The sequence below is a fragment of the Sus scrofa genome, chromosome 4, assembly GCF_054392235.1.
Source record: "Sus scrofa isolate SSC_HxYL_T2T_F1_AM1 chromosome 4, Sscrofa_HxYL_maternal_Yorkshire_Landrace_v2.0, whole genome shotgun sequence".
NCBI lineage: Eukaryota > Metazoa > Chordata > Mammalia > Artiodactyla > Suidae > Sus > Sus scrofa.
In genome coordinates this window covers 18,779,984-18,797,492 of record NC_139386.1, presented here as the reverse complement: position 1 = coordinate 18,797,492, position 17,509 = coordinate 18,779,984, and the positions used below count along the sequence as shown (strand labels likewise).

The 17,509-nt window shown below is 41.9% G+C and overlaps 1 protein-coding gene and 1 long non-coding RNA gene across 5 annotated transcripts in view; both read left to right on the top strand.

Annotated features, from left to right (window-relative positions):
- Positions 1-17,108, top strand: part of COL14A1 (collagen type XIV alpha 1 chain) — a 237,272-nt gene extending 220,164 nt beyond the window's left edge. For 2 of the 4 annotated variants that reach the window (NM_001445065.1, XM_005662880.4), the window contains 3 exon segments: positions 12,404-12,481; positions 14,223-14,378; positions 16,258-17,108. In NM_001445065.1, coding sequence (NP_001431994.1) covers positions 12,404-12,481; positions 14,223-14,378; positions 16,258-16,337 — 314 coding nt within the window. In that variant the 3' untranslated portion in view covers positions 16,338-17,108. 4 annotated transcript variants of the gene reach the window in all.
- LOC146403703 (uncharacterized) lies at positions 3,471-8,090 on the top strand. The gene is made up of 2 exons (XR_014843447.1): positions 3,471-3,781; positions 6,141-8,090. It is a non-coding gene; the product is annotated as an uncharacterized LOC146403703 (long non-coding RNA).
- Positions 17,109-17,509: the final 401 nt, after the last annotated feature.

Sequence of the window (17,509 nt, the reverse complement as noted above, 5' to 3'; positions counted from 1 at the left end):
AAAAATAGCAAATGCCTTGGACATTTCCGTGCCCAGATTTAAGTGGGTCTAATTTAGACGTCTGTGGTCAAAAGATAAAATGTCCTTCTGGCTATATTGTATGTGTAAATATGGAGAGAAAGAGAGGGATTCCCTTTCTTATACCTTTTTTAAAACTATTTTTCCTTCTTCTTTCTTGAGTTTTATTGAGCTATAATTGGCATATGGCTCTGTATAAATTTAAGATGTGCAGCATAATGATTTGACTTATGAAATGATTGACACAATAAGCTTATTTTTTAATTTAATTTTTTTTCCTGCTGTACCCACAGCATGTGGAAGTTCCTGGGCCAGGGACTGAATCTAAGCCACAGCTGCAACCTACACTGCAGCTGTGGCAACACTGGATCCTTTAACCAACCCACTGTGCCAGGCCAAGGATCAAACAGGCACCACCACAGAGACAAGCCAGGTTATTAACCTACTGTGTCATAGTGGGAACTCCCTTAATTTAATTTTATTGGAGCATAGTTGATTTACAATGTATTAGTTTCAGGTATACAACAAAGTGAATCATTCATACATTTAAATATATCTATTTTTTTTCCATATAGGTTGTTACAAACTATTGAGTAGATTTTTCTGTACTGTACTGTAGGTTCTCATTAACCATCTATTTTATGCAGTAGTGTGTATATGTTATTCCTACCCTCGCCATTCTCCCCTCCTCCCACCTGTTGTAGCTATAAGACTGGTTTTGAAATCTGTGAGTTTGTTTCTATTGTTTAAATAAGTTATCTTGTATCATTTTTATTAGATTCCACATGTAAAGTGATATGATATTTGTCTTTGTCTGACTTACTTCACTCAGTATTATAATCTCTAGGTCCATCCATGTTGCAGTAAATAGCATTCTTCCCTTTTTATGGCTGAATAGTGTTCCACTGCATACATGTACCACATCTTCTTTGTTCATTCATCAATGGACATTTAAGTTGCTTCACATGTCTTATAAACAGTGCTGCAATGAGCAGTAGGATGCATGTGTCTTTTCAAATTAGAATTTCTCTGGATATATGCCCTGGAGCAGGATTGCTAGATCATATGGTAGTTCTACATTTAGTTTTTTAAGGAACATCCATACTGGCCTCCATAGTGGTTGTACAAATTTACATTCCTACCAAGAGTGTAGAAGGGTTCCCTTTTCTCTACATCCTCTCCAGCATTTATTGTCTGTAGTACCATAAATTTAGTGAACATCCATTATTGTGAATAGATATAAAATGAAGGAAACAGAAAAAATTTTTTTGTTCTCTTAGGATTTATTCTTGACAACCTTCATAATAATGTACAGCAATATTAATTATATTTATCATGTTGTACATTCCATCCCTAGTACTCATTTATCTTAAAACTGGAAGTTTGTACCTTTTGACCGCCTTCATCCAGTTCCCCCTCCCCCACTCCCTTTCTTTTAAATGTCTAACATTTTCCAAATTTCTAGCCTTGAATATAAACAAGTGAAATGGCAGTATAACATGTAGTTGTTCACATGATAAAACTAAAGCTGTTTCTGGAGTTCCCATCATGGCACAGTGGTTAACGAGTCCGACTAGGAACCATGAAGTTTCAGATTCAATCCCTGGCCTTGCTCAGTGGGTTAAAGATCCAGCGTTGCCGTGAGCCGTGGTGTAGGTTGCAGGCGTGGCTTGGATCTGGCATTACTGTGGCTCTGGGGTAGGCTGGCAGCTACAGCTCCGATTAGACCTCTAGCCTGGGAACCTCCATATGCCACGGGAGCAGCCCTAGAAAAGGCAAAAAGACAGAAAAACAAAGCAAAACAAACAAACAAAAAAAACCCAAAAAAACTAAAGCTGTTTAGAAAGAAGTTCCTCTGTGGCTCAGCAGGTTGAGGATCCAGCAGTGTTACTGCTGCAATTTGGGTCACTGCTGTGGCATGGGTTCGATCCCTGGCAGGAAACCCTGGGTGCTGAAACAACAACAACAACAACAAAGAAACTAATGCTGTTTATATTAGCTATGATAAACCATTTTCAGTGAATTTTTTGACATGGCTTTTAAAGCAACAAATACATTATAGTAAATTAATATACCAAAATGCCTTTCTGTAGCTGGGTGAAAACTTACACAGAAAAAAATAAATTCATTAAACTTTTATATTTTCATTGGTTCTAGATTTAATTTTGACCTTAAAGTACCACATGAATATAGCAAAGTAATTTGACTTTTTTGAACTTCTTCGCTAGCTTGGAAAAACATGGAGAGGATCCTAGATATAAGATGTATTTATCTTAATAGCGATTCTTCATGCTTTTTACGAAGGGCTGTTGCCCATCATAGAGTTCGTTTTAAACTCTGCAGACCCTGGCCTTGTCCCAATGCCTTCACACCGCTCCTTTCCTTCCTGAGAGTGAAGAACATTTCATCCCTTTCCAGTTCTGTAAAAAATGAAGACCAGACCAAGCTCTAATTTAAATATCATTGACTGGTTGAATATTCATGATGAACCTACAATGCTCATTTTTAAAGCTATAGCAATTGGCTCATTTTTCTGCTAACTTTGTATCATTTGTAGTTTTTCCAACAGTCAATGCAGGAAATAACATAATGGTGTTTAAGGAGGAGCAATCAAACTATTGGAGTTGAAAGTGATAGACTGGCATTTGATCTGATATTCTTGTTATGTACCCATAAGGTCATAATATCAGTGGCAAAACCAGGTAGAAAAAAACACCAGGCTTCGTGGTGCCCTATTTAACCCCTGTTCCTTTTTTGCCACATGCCTACAGTTGTGAACAGTCAACTGCAAACAACGAGATGGGGTTGGTGTGCATTGATGAGCTGTATTTCTCATCATTTGCTTTCCTCTCTCCTCCCTTCTCCCTTTACAACTTCAGTTCTCCCTCCTTTACTCCCTCCTCCCTGCTGCACTTCCTCCCCAGCCCCCACCCATCCAGATGTAATTGTGTCTAATGTATTTATTTATTTATTTTTGCTTTTTAGGGCTGTACCCGCAGCACATGAAGTTCCCAGGCTAGGGGTCAAATCGGAGCTATAGCTGCTGGCCTACACCACAGCCACAGCAACGCCAGATCCGAGCCACGTCTGCGATCTTCATGGCAGCCCACAGCAACACCAGATCCTTAACCCACTGAGCGAGGCCAGGGATCGAACCCACAACCTCATGGTTCCTAGTCGGATTCGTTAACCACTGAGCCACGACGGGAACTCCACATGTCTAGTTTAAATGTCTGTGGTCAAAAGACCAAAGACCTCCTGCCTCTATTACCTTGTCTCTCAGTGATAGAAAACCCTGACGTATAAAGTATCTTCTTGTGTGGCTCTTGATCTGGCTAGTGGGTTTCTTTGGCTTCTGGGTAGCCCCACTTAATGATTCAACGGGTTTTCCTCTGACTTTTCTGTGGGTCTAGCACAGTGTTTATTGGTGGAGTTGAGCTCTACAGGATTCTGGTCCACCTGAGCTAATCGTATTACTTTGTAGCACCCAGCAGAAGCAGATTCAGGTTTTGTGGATCCCGAACCTTAAACAGTTTGAGTTTCTCTTTAAGAAAAGGACTATGACATTATACACAAAAAACTAGGTAGATTGGAACTGTTTGCATATAGGAGTTCCTGTCATGGCCCAGTGGAAATGAATCCAACTAGGAAGCATGAGGTTGCAGGTTCAGTCCCTGGCCTCGCTCAGCGGGTTAACGATCCGGTGTTGCTGTGAGCTGTGGTGTAGGTCAAAGACACGGCTCAGATCCTGCGTGCTGTGGCTGTAGCATAGACCGGCAGCTGTAGCTCCGATTCGACCCTAGCCTGGGAACGTGGGAACCTCTATATGCCTTGGGTGCAGCCCTTTTTAATAAAAGAAAAAAAAAAACAAAAAAACAAAAAAACTGTTTGCCTGTGAAGGGCCATATCTAAACTCAGTCTGATTCACAAGGTTTGTCTTGACCTGGTCCAGACTGGCCTCTTATTCTCCCTCCCCCCAGCCCATAGCTATCAGAGACATTCCAAACCATGTCTAGCTCCTGAGGCATGCGCTGTTCGCTTTCATCAGCACGTCTTTTCACGTGCATTTCCATCTGCCTCTTCTTTTCTCGGCTAATGCCTGCTCTTCAAGACTTATCTCCAAGGGTCAGCTCTATTGGAAAGCCTCCTGAGATTCCCCACGGATGCCTCAATTCTACCCCCTTGTATTTTGTTGTAGCTAATTTCACACTGCATTATAGCCACTTGTGTACTTGGCTGTTTTCCCTACGGCACGGTGACCTGAACAGGCAGGAAGGATGCTCTGGACTGAATTCTCACACTTGATCTTGGCTCTAGACTAGGGGGGTTGCTTTCGGTTTGCTCTGTGCAAACCGAGGACAAGCTAAGGACCAATAACTTTCGCTGTATGTTGCTGTGTTTCCAGGCTCCCTCTCTTCCTGCACAGCTTCAGCCAATGCGAGGCATTGAGGAGCAGAGGGTTTGAAGAGGAGAAAAGTCAGGCTGTGTCTCCTCTCAACTCCCACCCCTGCCTCCTCTGCGACTCCAGCGGTGGCTAGAGTGCCAGTGTGGCTCCTGCTTGCACTGGACCCTCTGTCCCTCTTGTCCTAGATCCTACAAAAGGCTGGCACTGGGCCCCAGTCACACCATTTCTTCTCCTTGTCCCTGCACACCTAGGGGTGATAGTTGCTTCCCACTGTTGCTAATGTGTGGGGTGCTTTGTCATCTCTATTTGGCTTCCCAGTCCTTCCACCAGCCATGTAACCAAGTCCCTGTGTTAAATTCTCTCCACCTAGGTTTACCTTTCTAGCATGGTTTATCTTTCCCCAGCTGAGCCCTAAATTGTAGATGCATCCTAGATGGCCAGTTGTTTTATGAAAAAGGCAATAGAGAGAGTATCTCTTAGCAAGTATTGGCAAATTCTTTTCGACATTTTTACATTTAAAACCACACTAGGAGTTCCCGCTGTGGCACAACAAGATCAGCAGTGTCTCTGCAGTGGTAGGACACAGGCAGGTTTGATCCCTGGCCTGGTACAGTAGGTTAAAAGGATCTGGTGTTGCTGTAGCTATGGCATAGGTCATAGCTGCAGCTTGGATCTGATCCCCGGCCTGGGAACTCCATATGCTGCAGGGTGGTGTTAAAAAAAAAAAAAAAATACGCTGTATTTTCCAAACTTGGCCCCCATAACACAAAACATGGGAGTTCCACATGCTGTTATTAATCCTACAGGCCAAACATGTAAAAAGAGCAGAGCCTGGAAAAGGGCAAACAATACTTGGTGGATTGAGTCCAGTTAATCTGACGTCTTGTAGCGAGGTACCCAATCCAGTACCCTATACCTAGCGGGCATTCAAACTTAAGCTGAATGAAAAACAGACTATTCTTGGAATTCTTTGCCAGCATTTCCCAGGCAACAGACAATATAATAACACAGCTGAAGCCTTGTCTCACATTTTCTGTGGCTTTTCGGTAGAATTACAATGAAAGCATTACCCAGGCCTTGCATATCTGCCTGGGCATAAATCCTAGGACTTCTTCAGAATGTCTGGGATCAAGAGGGAGTAACTGTGCCCAAAGGAGTAGCATCAGACTCCATCCTGAGTGCTTTGTGTGGTCAGGGGACCATAGAAATGAGTAAAATCTCCCTATTCAGAGGCCAACAGGCCAAAGAAAATAGGAAGCCCATAACCAAGGGCTAGACCCTGGACAAGTCATCAGTGTGAACAGGATAAATCCTCTAAAATCAAACCTAAGTCTTGCTTGGAGTAGAGGGCAAGTGTGCAAACCAAAGGAAGTAAGCTGAAGAAATGTGATAACCACAGGGGCTGATACCTGAGTGTGGGGCTGGAGAAAATGTGCAGACGAATTGGGCAGGCAATTCAGGAAGCCATGGCTATAGCCAACAAGAGCAGAATGCAGCTGCTAGGTCCAGCTTGGGGGAGAGAGGCAGGCAAAGTGTGTTGGTTAGGGCCTTGTCACCACCCTGCCTGTATTGAAATCTTGGCTCTGTGACTTACTAGCTAAGGACAAGTGACTTCACCTCTCTGTACCACAACCCTCTTTTATTTATGTAAATTTTTGTCTTTTTAGGGCCGCACCTGCAGCATACGGAGGTTCCCAGGCTAGGGGTCGAATTGGAGCTACAGCTGTCAGCCTACACCACAGCTCATGGCAACGCTGGATCCTTAACCCACTGATCGAGGCCAAGGATCAAACCCACATCCTCATGGATACTAATCAGATTCTATTTTAAATTTTTCATTATAGTTGATTTACCATGTTCTGTCAATTTCTGCTGTACAGCAAAGTGACACAGTCATATATATATACTCTTTTTCTCATATTATCTTCCATCATGTTCTATCACAATAATTGGATATAGTTCCCTGTGCTATACAGCGGGACCTCATTGCTTATCCATTCTAAATGTAATAGTTTGCATCTACTAACCCAAACTCCCAGCTCATCCCACTCCCTTCCCCTCCCCCTTGGCAACCACAAGTCTGCTCTCCATGTCTGGAAGTCTGTTTCTGTTCTGTAGATAGGTTTATCTGTGCCATAATTTAGATTCCACATATATGCGATAGCATATGGTATTTGTCTTTCTAACTTACTTCACTTAGTATGAGAATCTCTAGTTCCATCCATGTAGCTGCAAATGGCATTATTTTGGTCTTTTTTATGGCTCAGTAGTATTCCATTGTGTATATGCCCCACATCTTCTTAATCCATTCACCTGTCAATGAACATTTAGGTTTTTTCCATACCTTGGCTATTGTGAATAGTGCTACAGTGAACATAGGGGTGTTTATATCTTTTTGAAAGAAAGTTTTGTTCAAATGTATGCCCAGGAGTGAGGTTGCTGGATCATATGATGGTTCTATATTTAGTTTTCTGAAAAACCTTCATACTGTTGTCCATAGTGGTTGTACTAGTTTACATTCCCACCAACAGTTGTAGGAGGGTTCCCTTTTCTCCACACCTCCTCTCTAGCATTTGTTATTTGTAGTCTTATTAATGATAGACATTCTGACCAGTGTGAGATGATACCTCACAGTAGTTTTGATTTGCATTTCTCCAATAAGTAGTGATGTTGAGCGTTTTTTTCATGTGCCTGTTGGCCATCTGTATGTCTTCTTTGTAGAAATGTCTATTTAGTTCTTCTACCCATTTTTCAGTTGGTTTGTTTGTTTTCTTGCTGTTAAGTTGTATGAGTTATTTGTGTATTTTGGAGATTAAGCCCTTGTCGGTTGCATTACTTGCAACTATTTTCTCCCATTCCCTAGATTGTCTCTTTTTTTTTTTAAATTGTTTCCTTTGCTGTGCCAAAGCTTGTCAGTTTGATTAGATCCTGTTGGTTTATTTTTGTTTTTATTTCTATTGCCTTGGGAAACAGACCTAAGAAAACCTTTGTAAAGCTGATGTCAAAGAATGTTTTGCCTGTGTGCTCTTCTAGGAGTTTGATGGTGTCTTGTCTTATGCTTAAGTCTTTAAGCCATTTTGAGTTTGTTTTTGAGCACTGTGTGAGGGTATGTTCTAGTTTCATTGATTTACATGCAGCTGTCCAGTTTTCCCAGCATTACTTGCTGAAGAGACTGTCTTTTTCCCATTTTATCTTCTTGCCTCCTTTGTCAAAGATTAATTGACTGTAGGTGTCTCAGTTTATTTCTGGGCTCTCTATTCTGTTCCATTGGAATTAATATGGTTAAAATGGCCATACTTCTCAAAGCAGTCCACAGATTTTATGCGATCTGTATCCAATTACCCATGACATTTTTCACAGAACTAGAACAAACAGTCCAAAAATTTATATGGAACCATAAGAGACCCAGAATTGCCAAAGAAATCCTGAGGGAAAAAACCAAGCCAGTGGCATAACTCTCCCAGACTTCAGACAATATTACAAAGCTATAGAAATCAAGACAGTGTGGTACTGGTACCAAAACTAGTCGGATTCTTAGCCCACTGAGCCACAGCTGGAACTCCTATTTTAAAAGCTTTTAATAAGAAAGAAATGAGTAAAATTTTAATAAGAGAGCAAGATCTAAAAGAGTAGATCTTAAATATTCCTTTTTTTTAAAAAAAAGAAAGAATGAATGAATAAATAATAGAAAAGACTTTTATCTAGTTTTGGTAACTCTACAGAAAACTAAGGACATCTTAAATCTTAGCTAAATTATATTTTTGGTAAGTTAGATCTTCATTTATATCAGCTATTTTTAAAAATAGAAGAAATTTCAGTTTAATTGGAGTGCATGATATTCATCTCCAAGAGGCACTAGCAGTTGATAATGTCACATAAGGAACTTGTTAGGGAAAAAGCCAGTGTTCACGAAAGCCAGGCATGTGAAAGTAAAAGCAGAGCTCCAGCTTAAGGAATTTTGTTTGTTGATTCTTCAGAGGTCATGCTTGATTTTAACCATCAGCTGCATGTTGGTGTAGACATCTAGTCATTCAGTTGCTCTTCCAGTGTTTACTGGACCACCTACTATGTGTGAGGCTATGCTTGGATCTGACATTAGAGCAATAAATAGGCATGATCCTTGAAGTCAACAGGCTCATAGTTCCAGGCCAGATAAATAGGAGCACAAGCAATGCAGTGGGACCAAAGGAGGCACAGATAATATGGAAGCAAATCATTCATTCATTCACCCATTTAATCAATATTTGTTAGTCAGATACTCTGTGGAAGGCACCATAGAAATGTTGGGGATATAGCCATAATTGAAATAGATAATCCTTGGATTTGTTGTGCTTTTGCCTGCTATAGTTGTAGAGAAGCTTTGAGTTGAGTCTGTAAGAATGAGGAGTATTTATGGAGAGAGCCAAGGTAAGAAGGTTATTTCAGGAGGGGATGTCCTGTGAACTCAGGGGTCCCCATGCCTTTATGGGAAGAATGCCAGCGTGTAGCTCTGGTGATCCCATCTCAGCACTAGGTGGCCCCACAAAAGAGATAAATGAGGGAGCCCTTATTTTGGGGCAATGACTACATCGTGTCCTTAAAGAATGACTATGCCTAGATTCTACTGTCATCTCATGAATAGTCACAGGCTGAAATTTTAGGACATTTGATTTCCCTCCTTTGAATTATGACCTACAGAGTTTATCAAAAGTATCTTCCAGAGTTCCTGCAGTGGCTTAGCAGTAACAAACCTGACTAGTATCCATGAGGATGGGCATTCGATCCCTGGCCTCACTCAGGGGGTTAAGGATCTGGCATTGCTGTGGGCTGTGGTAGAGGTTGCAGATGTGGCTTGGACCCCACGTTGCTGTCTCTGTGGTATAGGCTGGCAGTTATAGCTCTAATTCAACCCCTAGCCTGGGAATGACCCCAAAAAAAGTATATCCAGTTCTATTTTTAGAGGTCTAAGCTCTCTAAGCTTAGTCTTCCATTTCTGTCCTCATTTTAAGTATTTAAATATTGATTTTTGACATATATTTTTTCATTCCAAAAAAGATTTTTAACCAAATTCAGTTGTCATGGACAGAAGTATTCCTTTCTTTAGTCTGAGAAACCTAAGTGAAGACACAGACATATATTAATATATTAGCCTACATGTAGTTGGAACATTTCAAACTTCAAGGACAATAAAATCTAAAATTCTCTGTTGATATAAAACTATATTCTTGGATTTTTCTTTCTTTCTTTTTTTTTGGCATCTTGAGGAGTTGGAGTATTATTGCAAAGATCTTCCTCTCTCACCTTGACCTGTATTACAGATAATATCAAATGCCACTTGTTTTTCTCTCCATAACAAGAAAGTTGAAACAACCAGATGTTCTCCTCCCCCATCTTCCCCACCTTTAGCTTTCTTTGTGAATAAGCAAGGGATAGAGCAAGGGACACTTATCAGGGGGTTATTCCCAAGAATACTTTCCTGGATGTCCTGTTCAGCCTCATTTACATCTTCTCATGGAGGATCCCTGAGAAGCCATGTTTTTCTTTTTTTGGGGGGGCGGGGGAGGCCCGCACCCATGGCATATGGAGGTTCCCAGGCTAGGGGTCAAATCAGAGCTACAGATGCCAGCCTACGCCACAGCCACAGCAACACCAGATCTGAGACACGTCTGTGACCTATGCCACAGCTCATGGCAACGCCAGATCCTTAACCCACTGAGTGAGACCAAGGATCAGACCTGCATCCTCATGGATGCTAGTCAGGTTCTTTAACCACTGAGCCACAATGGGAACTCCCAGAAGCCATTATTGATGCTGATCCTTGAGTACCGTAGGGTCACAGGAGGTCTCTGAGTCACCAAACAGTTAATCATGCAGTCTGGTATTAGTCATTCGAGTGTTTTCTTGTGTTCTAATTCTTTAAAAATTAGCAGTTCCCTTTGGGGAAAGTGACTCCAATTCTCACAGAAGAGGTGGTTTCTGCTAAATTCCTAGACACACTCATGTTAGGGCACGATCTTTTGCAAGTGAGGGAACATCTACCTCCAATTTTAAAAAGTACTCACTCTGGAGTTCCCTGGTGGCCTAGTGAGTTCAGGATCCAGTGTTGTCACTGGTGTGGCTCAGGTCACTGCTGTGGCTTGGGTTTGATCCCTGGCTTGGGGAACTTCTGCATGCCCCAGATGTGGCCCAAAAAAAAAAAAAAAAAAAATACTCCATTTATTACTCAATTAGCTAAGCTAGTAGCTAAACTAGTAATTAATTAGGTAACACCCAGTAGACACACTCAGGGTGTGTGTGTCTGAACAATTTGATTTTCTGTCTGAACAACTTGATTTATCAATTGAGCACTGGATGCTGACTCATCTAAATTATGTGCTTTTTAGACTCAGATATGATTGTATTTTTACTCTAGAGAAATCACTCTCCTCCTATCTATTCCTAGGAGAAGAGTCAGGCTTGGAACAGGAGGTCGAAGGCTGGGTGGTTGATGCTCTGCCCTCTCCCTGCAGCACTGGTCTTTTGTGAGCTCAGAAAATACCACCAATGCCACGTGCAATAGGCATGGGTGTTAGAGATGCGTAGCAGTGGGTGGAGCAGTCTTGAGAACTGCTAACAAGGAAAAAGGGCTTTTTAAAAAGATAACAGGTTGGAGTTCCCTCTGTGGCACAGTAAGTCAAGAATCCAACTGCAGTGAATCCCCAGGCCAGCACAGTAGGTTAAAGGACCCAGTGTTGCCATAGCCGCAGCTTGGATTCACTCCTTGGCCTGAGAACATCCATATGCTGCAGGTGCAGCTATAAAATAAATAAATAAATAAATAAAAATTAAATGATAACAGGTATACCTTGACCTCAAGAGATGGTCACAAAGAACACGGCAGACATCAAAACTTCAAATCAAAGAACAGTCATTCTACGTGCAGTGTAGAAAAAACTATTCCCAGAGCAAATAATACATCAACATCTTTTTTTCTGGACGTTACAAACCAAGATGTTAAAAGTAATTGTTTTCTAGACTGGAGTCCCTGCTTATTGTGTCATTTAGAAGGTGAGAAAAGTCATTTGTAATTTTAAACACTTTAGATCATTTGCATGCCTGCTGCCTATCAAGTTGATTATTTTCCTTTCTTTATATTCCCTTGAAGCCTTTGCCAGTTGACACGTAATTCCTCTGTAATTACGAAGATACGCAGTTCTGCCTTCTGTTATTCCAAAGTATTGTTGCACATGAAAACCAGATACCTGAGACTTTCTGTGTAGTGAGCCAGGGTCACCCAGACCCCAGTCTGATGCAATTCTCAGACTGACTGGTTGGGTCTCCGTAGAGCATGCTCTTATCTGTCCAGCAATCTTGTGATGGGACCTGTTTGGATGACGAGGTGTCAAAATATATGTTTCTTTGTTTTTCTGCCTGTGAAAATGTATAGCTTGTTAAATAGCACCGTAAATTATTTGGAATAAGAAGTTCGTTCAATGGAAAAGAAACATGAATAGGTTTAGATTTTTATGGGGCTGAATCAGCCAAATCAAACACAGGCTTCCTTGAAGCTTCCAAGTTTTTAATGGAAACTCGCGCTCTTTCGAACTTTGCTGCCTAATTATAATTCATGCTTTTTGCAGATACACGACAGGGTGGACCCAAAGGAAAATGTTAGACATGTCCACTTGTGATCTCTATTGTGTTACGTGTGGAGTGCCAACCGCATACGTCCAATAGCCTGGTGTGTGCAAAGACACAGGCCAGCTCCTGGCAGGCTGAGGCACTTCAGTGGGAAGGAGGATGATAAACTTGCAGTATTACAAATGCAGACGACATGCTCAGTTACAGAGCCAGCCTTCTGTATGTGGCTGTGCATAAGTCACCGGTGTCAGGATTCAATTTAAAAGTCCCGTGGTAACCATCAGCCCAAACCAACCCTCATCATCGTCTTCATCGAGCGGTCCTTTTGAAACCCAGAAAAACAAACTACCTAGATGTGCCGTTTCTTTTTTCTTTAAACAGGTTTAACTGGTGTGAAGGGAGAAAAAGGAAATCCAGGCATTGGAACTCAAGGTCCAAGAGGCCCCCCTGGGCCAGCAGGTAACTCTTCCTACCTAATAGGAAACTTCGAGATGGAGATCCTCAATCTTTATAATCACCTGACATTGCAGGTGAAGGAAATAGTCATATTACATCCTTGTGTCCAGCTGGATGTCTGTGTTTTCCATGTGTTTCATTGGGAGGCCAGTTTGTTGGTAACCAGCCTCCCAATACACAAGCCCCCAAAGTTACAGGATGTTCTAGGATTTTATTGGTTGCATGAGTTATGCTGGGCCAGGGTAAGCTGTGGCCACAAATCAACCCCAAATGCTTAGTGGATTAACACTTAGTGAAAGTTTGATGTGTGGAGGTGACTTTCCCCCCACTTTGGAATTAAAGACCTTGAGGAGAAAGATAAAGGAGGCACATCAACTTCCTGGATGCAGGATGAAAGACGTCATTTCTACTCATATTTCCCTGGCTGGAACGAGTCACACAGCCCCAGCTGAACTGTAAGGGTGGCTCAGAATCTAGAGCAACACATGGATATTTGATGGTATGTTGATGACCCCATGGATAGTTTCTGCCACCATCAGTTTCTGAATGAGTTTTGTGTAAGTTTTGAGGTGTATGTTTTACTCTGTGCTTTTAGAATAGCCTCCAGATGATCATACCCATTTAGTAGAATTAGGAGTTTGCAATCCTCTTGGGTATTTACAACGCCAGTCTTAGCCATATTGAATCAAATGTGTGGAGTGCCAACTGCATACGTCCAATAGCCTGGTGTGGCTTTCCAACCTAATGATGATTATGGGAAGTACTTTTGTAGGAGAGATTCCTAATGCAAGAGATTCATGAGTATAAATGCTATTGTCATTAGAGATTGTATGAGGAACTGATCTAGCACCTCGCCTTATGCAGAATGAGTGGTTGATGAATGTTGCTTGAGTGGAACTGGATGCATCCGAGAGCCACAACACTTTTCAAATGTAAGGTGATAACTTGTTCCTAATTTTCACTTTGGTTCTAGTTGGCCACTGTTGGAATCCAGGCCTAAAGCAAAACAAAACATAGAAACCAAAAAAAAAAAAAAAAAAAAAAGAATGAAAGAAACCCAGCCTGACATTCTTCTTAATTTCACAAGAATTTTAATTCCTTTGTCATTTTCACAGAGTTCTTAATTCATGTCAGCTAGCCTAAAGAAATTTTGGATGCGTTTATTGGGTCCCATTTCAGACTTTTCATTTTTCTCCTCCAAGAGAATTACTTTCAGACTTAGACTAATTTCTTTCAATTATCTGGGGCCATAAACCAGTATAGGTTATGAGGGTAAGATCAAACATGTTCATAAGTGTGCTCACACACGTGTGTGTGCGCATGTTCGTACATTGGATTGTGTGTGTGTCATGTGTGTATCCTGTATATGTATGTGCTTATGCCCATACATTGGATTCAGAAGGAGCCTGCACTGGGAGAGAGAAGTTCCATAAAGAAAGCAAGGTTGGCAGTGCTATGCTCCTTTCCCTTTACTCTCCAAGAGGTGATGGGAATGAATATATTTCACTTTCCGGGTTCCTGAGCTGATTAAAGCATTGACCTCCAGGGGAACGTGTGATTGCCATATGATCCTCTGTCCAGGAAATCCAGTTGAGGACTAGAACTCAGTGAGTAGAGAAAGGCAGATCACCCCACTGTCCAGATGTGTAAGGTGGCTTCTTGTACTAGGTTACTTCTTGGTAGTCTCAAAACTCACCCAGTAGTGGTAAAAGACCGATTGTTTTCATTTGTGGGTACTTCTTAGGACCTTCTGGGGAGAGTCGGCCAGGAAGCCCTGGACCCCCTGGCTCTCCTGGACCAAGGGGTCCACCGGGTCACTTGGGAGTGCCTGGACCACAAGGTCCTTCTGGCCAGCCTGGATACTGCGACCCCTCTTCATGTTCGGCCTACGGCGTGGGAGGTAAGTGTCAGCCTTATGGTGGGCTTTGAGCAACGTTTTACTATGCTTAGTGCTATCATGGTGCGGGGGCTATGAAAAATAGACCTGCTACGGGCAGGAAGCAGAGCTTGAACTGCTGACCACCTTAAATTGTCCAGAGGCATCGTCTATAAAGTGCAAATTGATATAGAGGTTATCCCCGAGACGAAATTTAAAATAAGACAACTTCTATGGGGAAGTTTGGGTTTGGTAGATGCAAACTATTACTATTATAAGCAATGAGGTCCTACTGTACAGCACAGGAAACTGTGTCCAATCTTTTGGGATAGAACATGATGGAGGATAGTATGAAAAAAAAGAATGTATATGAGTGTATGACTGGGTCACTTCGCTGTACAGCAGAAACTGGCCCAACATTGTAAATCAACTATAATTTTTTAAAAAGTTAAAAAATAAAGTAAATATGAAAAGATAACAGCGACAAAAATAAGACCATAGCTAAGTCTTCCTTGCTTCCAAAGGGCGATCCTTACAGATTTGGCCTCGGACCTCATATTTGATCATTGGAGGGCATGTGTGAACATTTTGGGGGGCCTCTCATTCTGTGTTACTTCCATGGTGTGGCTGTGACATCCTAAAAATTTTTCCTCTTGTTTTGGGGAAGCCTCAAACTTTGAACTTTCTCCATAATTAGGAGGGTCCTGGAGATTCTGTTGGGTGACATCCTGCCCACCGCATGCATTTTAGGTGGCCGAGGATCATTTTAAGAAACAAAAGTGACCGTGCTGTCCTTGCCTCTTACTAACTACTGGATTGAGATTCTGAAATGATTATGCTTCCTAAAAACATCTGCAGTCTGCATGCTGGAGGGTTGTGTAATGGGACATTTTCTAAACATCAAGAGAGAGGTTCAGAGACTGCTTGGGGGGCCATGAACTTATTAGTCAGTGAATTGAAATTTTCTGCTTTAGAAGGAATTTAACCTTATTTGCCAGAAGGACTGGTCAATGTTTTGCTGATGTGTTTTTCTCTGTTCATCTCTTCCCTCCCTGTTCTCTCTAATCTCCCGATCTCTCATTAAGATCTGATCCCTTACAATGATTACCAGCACTGAAGTGGAACTCCTCCACTCTGATTACATTGGCCTGGCCAATGGGCTACAGATACAGAACTGTCCTGTTGAGCATCATCGCCCAGCCCCTGCCCCTAACAATGGGCACTCTGCTTCCCTGCCTCACCTGCTTCCCTACCTGTCCACTGTCACATCTCTTGCCGTCCTGCTCCAAACACATACAACCATGAGACTGGAACTTAACCCAGTCACATGTGTCAATTGTCATAGAAACTGACTGCTACATATCAGCCTGGGTGTAGGTTTAAGATGGTCTGCTAGGAATTATCCCAAACTGGCAGATGTGGAGTCCAGGCAGAGTTACCTAAAACATGCCTTCTCTTTCCTGTCCCCACACAAATTGCTGGGCATCTTTCTCCCTGACTACCCTCCTTCCGTTTCTTCTCTGATCACTTCCCCTCACTACAGTCCCTGGTGATGGACTTCTAACAAGAGATGGGTTTTTAAAATTTATTTTTCTTTCATCATTCTGCTGGCATGTCAGGGTTTCTTTCTCTAATATTTAAGCCGTTGGCTGTGATTTGAATTTCCTAACATTTCTGGAGTGTATCTGTCCCTTCCTTCTTTCTTCACTAACCATCTGGAACTTCCTGGGAAGGTGCAAGCAGCGTGGTGGGTAAAGGTAGCTACTACTTACTTTCTACCCAAGCAGGATATCTCTGTACTTTAGTGACCAAATCTATGTCTTCGTGGACCCATATGAGGGGAGGTTATCAATTTTTGGTTCCTGGGTTCTACCAAGTCCCCACCCCCACTCTTCCTCTCTAGCTACCCATCCTGATCAGCCAGAATTCACCCCGGTCCAAGATGAGCTGGAAGCCATGGAACTGTGGGGCTCTGGGATCTGATGGTCTCGGGAGAATTTGGAAGACCAACCGCAAAAGCTCTTAAGGCGACTTAATCAAGAAGAATGTCATTATGTGGTTTGTATGCTACCTTTGGGGGGGCTCGTTTCATCAGCCTACGTCTCCTGGGATATTGGTAATAGTATTGTTATTATCGACCAGAAATTAAGAAAAATCCCCTTCATCCATGACGCCATCGAGTTGATTTCTCCTTATTGTTCTAACGGCATGCTGAAAGGAAAATCGGCCAAAAAGTTTGAACTCTGGCATCTTTTCTGTGTCAGATGATTTCAAGTACTAAAATGCAGCAAGATGGATATGATGGTATTTGAAGGAAATGAGATCCCAGCAGAACAGGAATTCAAAGGGTTGAAGACTATGCTGTGTATCCCTTAGCTCCGCTAGGAATGACCTTGCTGAAAAGAAAAATAAAAGGACAGGATTGGAGAAACTACCTCTTGCTTCATTGATCTAATTCTGAGATCACTTAGTAACTAGCTTCACTGGTAGCCAAGAATATGTGTCAGAATATAACCTTTCTGAATTTGGTGATTGTAAAAAGAGATCTAGTTTCTCAGTAGCTTTTGAAATGTAAAATAGTGACTTTCCACTGATTCTGAAGTAAAGAGATCCGATTTTGATGAACAGTTTGTCCAGCGGTATGTTCCAGGGCTTGTCCTCCTTAACCACATGGATTACTTTGTATATTCAGATATGTTTTGGCTAATCTATTTCCAATCTTTTGAAGAAGCAAATAAAAATTTTAAAACAACATATATGGATTCCTTTTATTTTATTCCATTTCTATATATCACATTAAACGTTTGCAGTCTTAGCTGAGGTTTAACCAGAAAATCAACAGCTGCCTTCCTCTAGACAGGCATTCAAATTTTCATTCATTCACCATTCATTCATTCTGAGTGTAGTAGGATACTTTACAGAAAAAGCAATTGATGGAGTTCCCATCATGGCTCAGTGGGTTGAGAACTTGACTAGTATTCCGTGAGGATACAGGTTTGATCCCTTGCCTTGCTCAGTGGGTTAAGGATCTTGTATTGATGTGAGCTATGGTGTAAGTCCCAGATATGGCTTGGGTCTGGCATTGCTGTGGTTGTGGTGTAGGCTGGTAGCTGCAGCTCCAGTTCAACCCCTAGCCGAGGAACTTCTACAAGCCA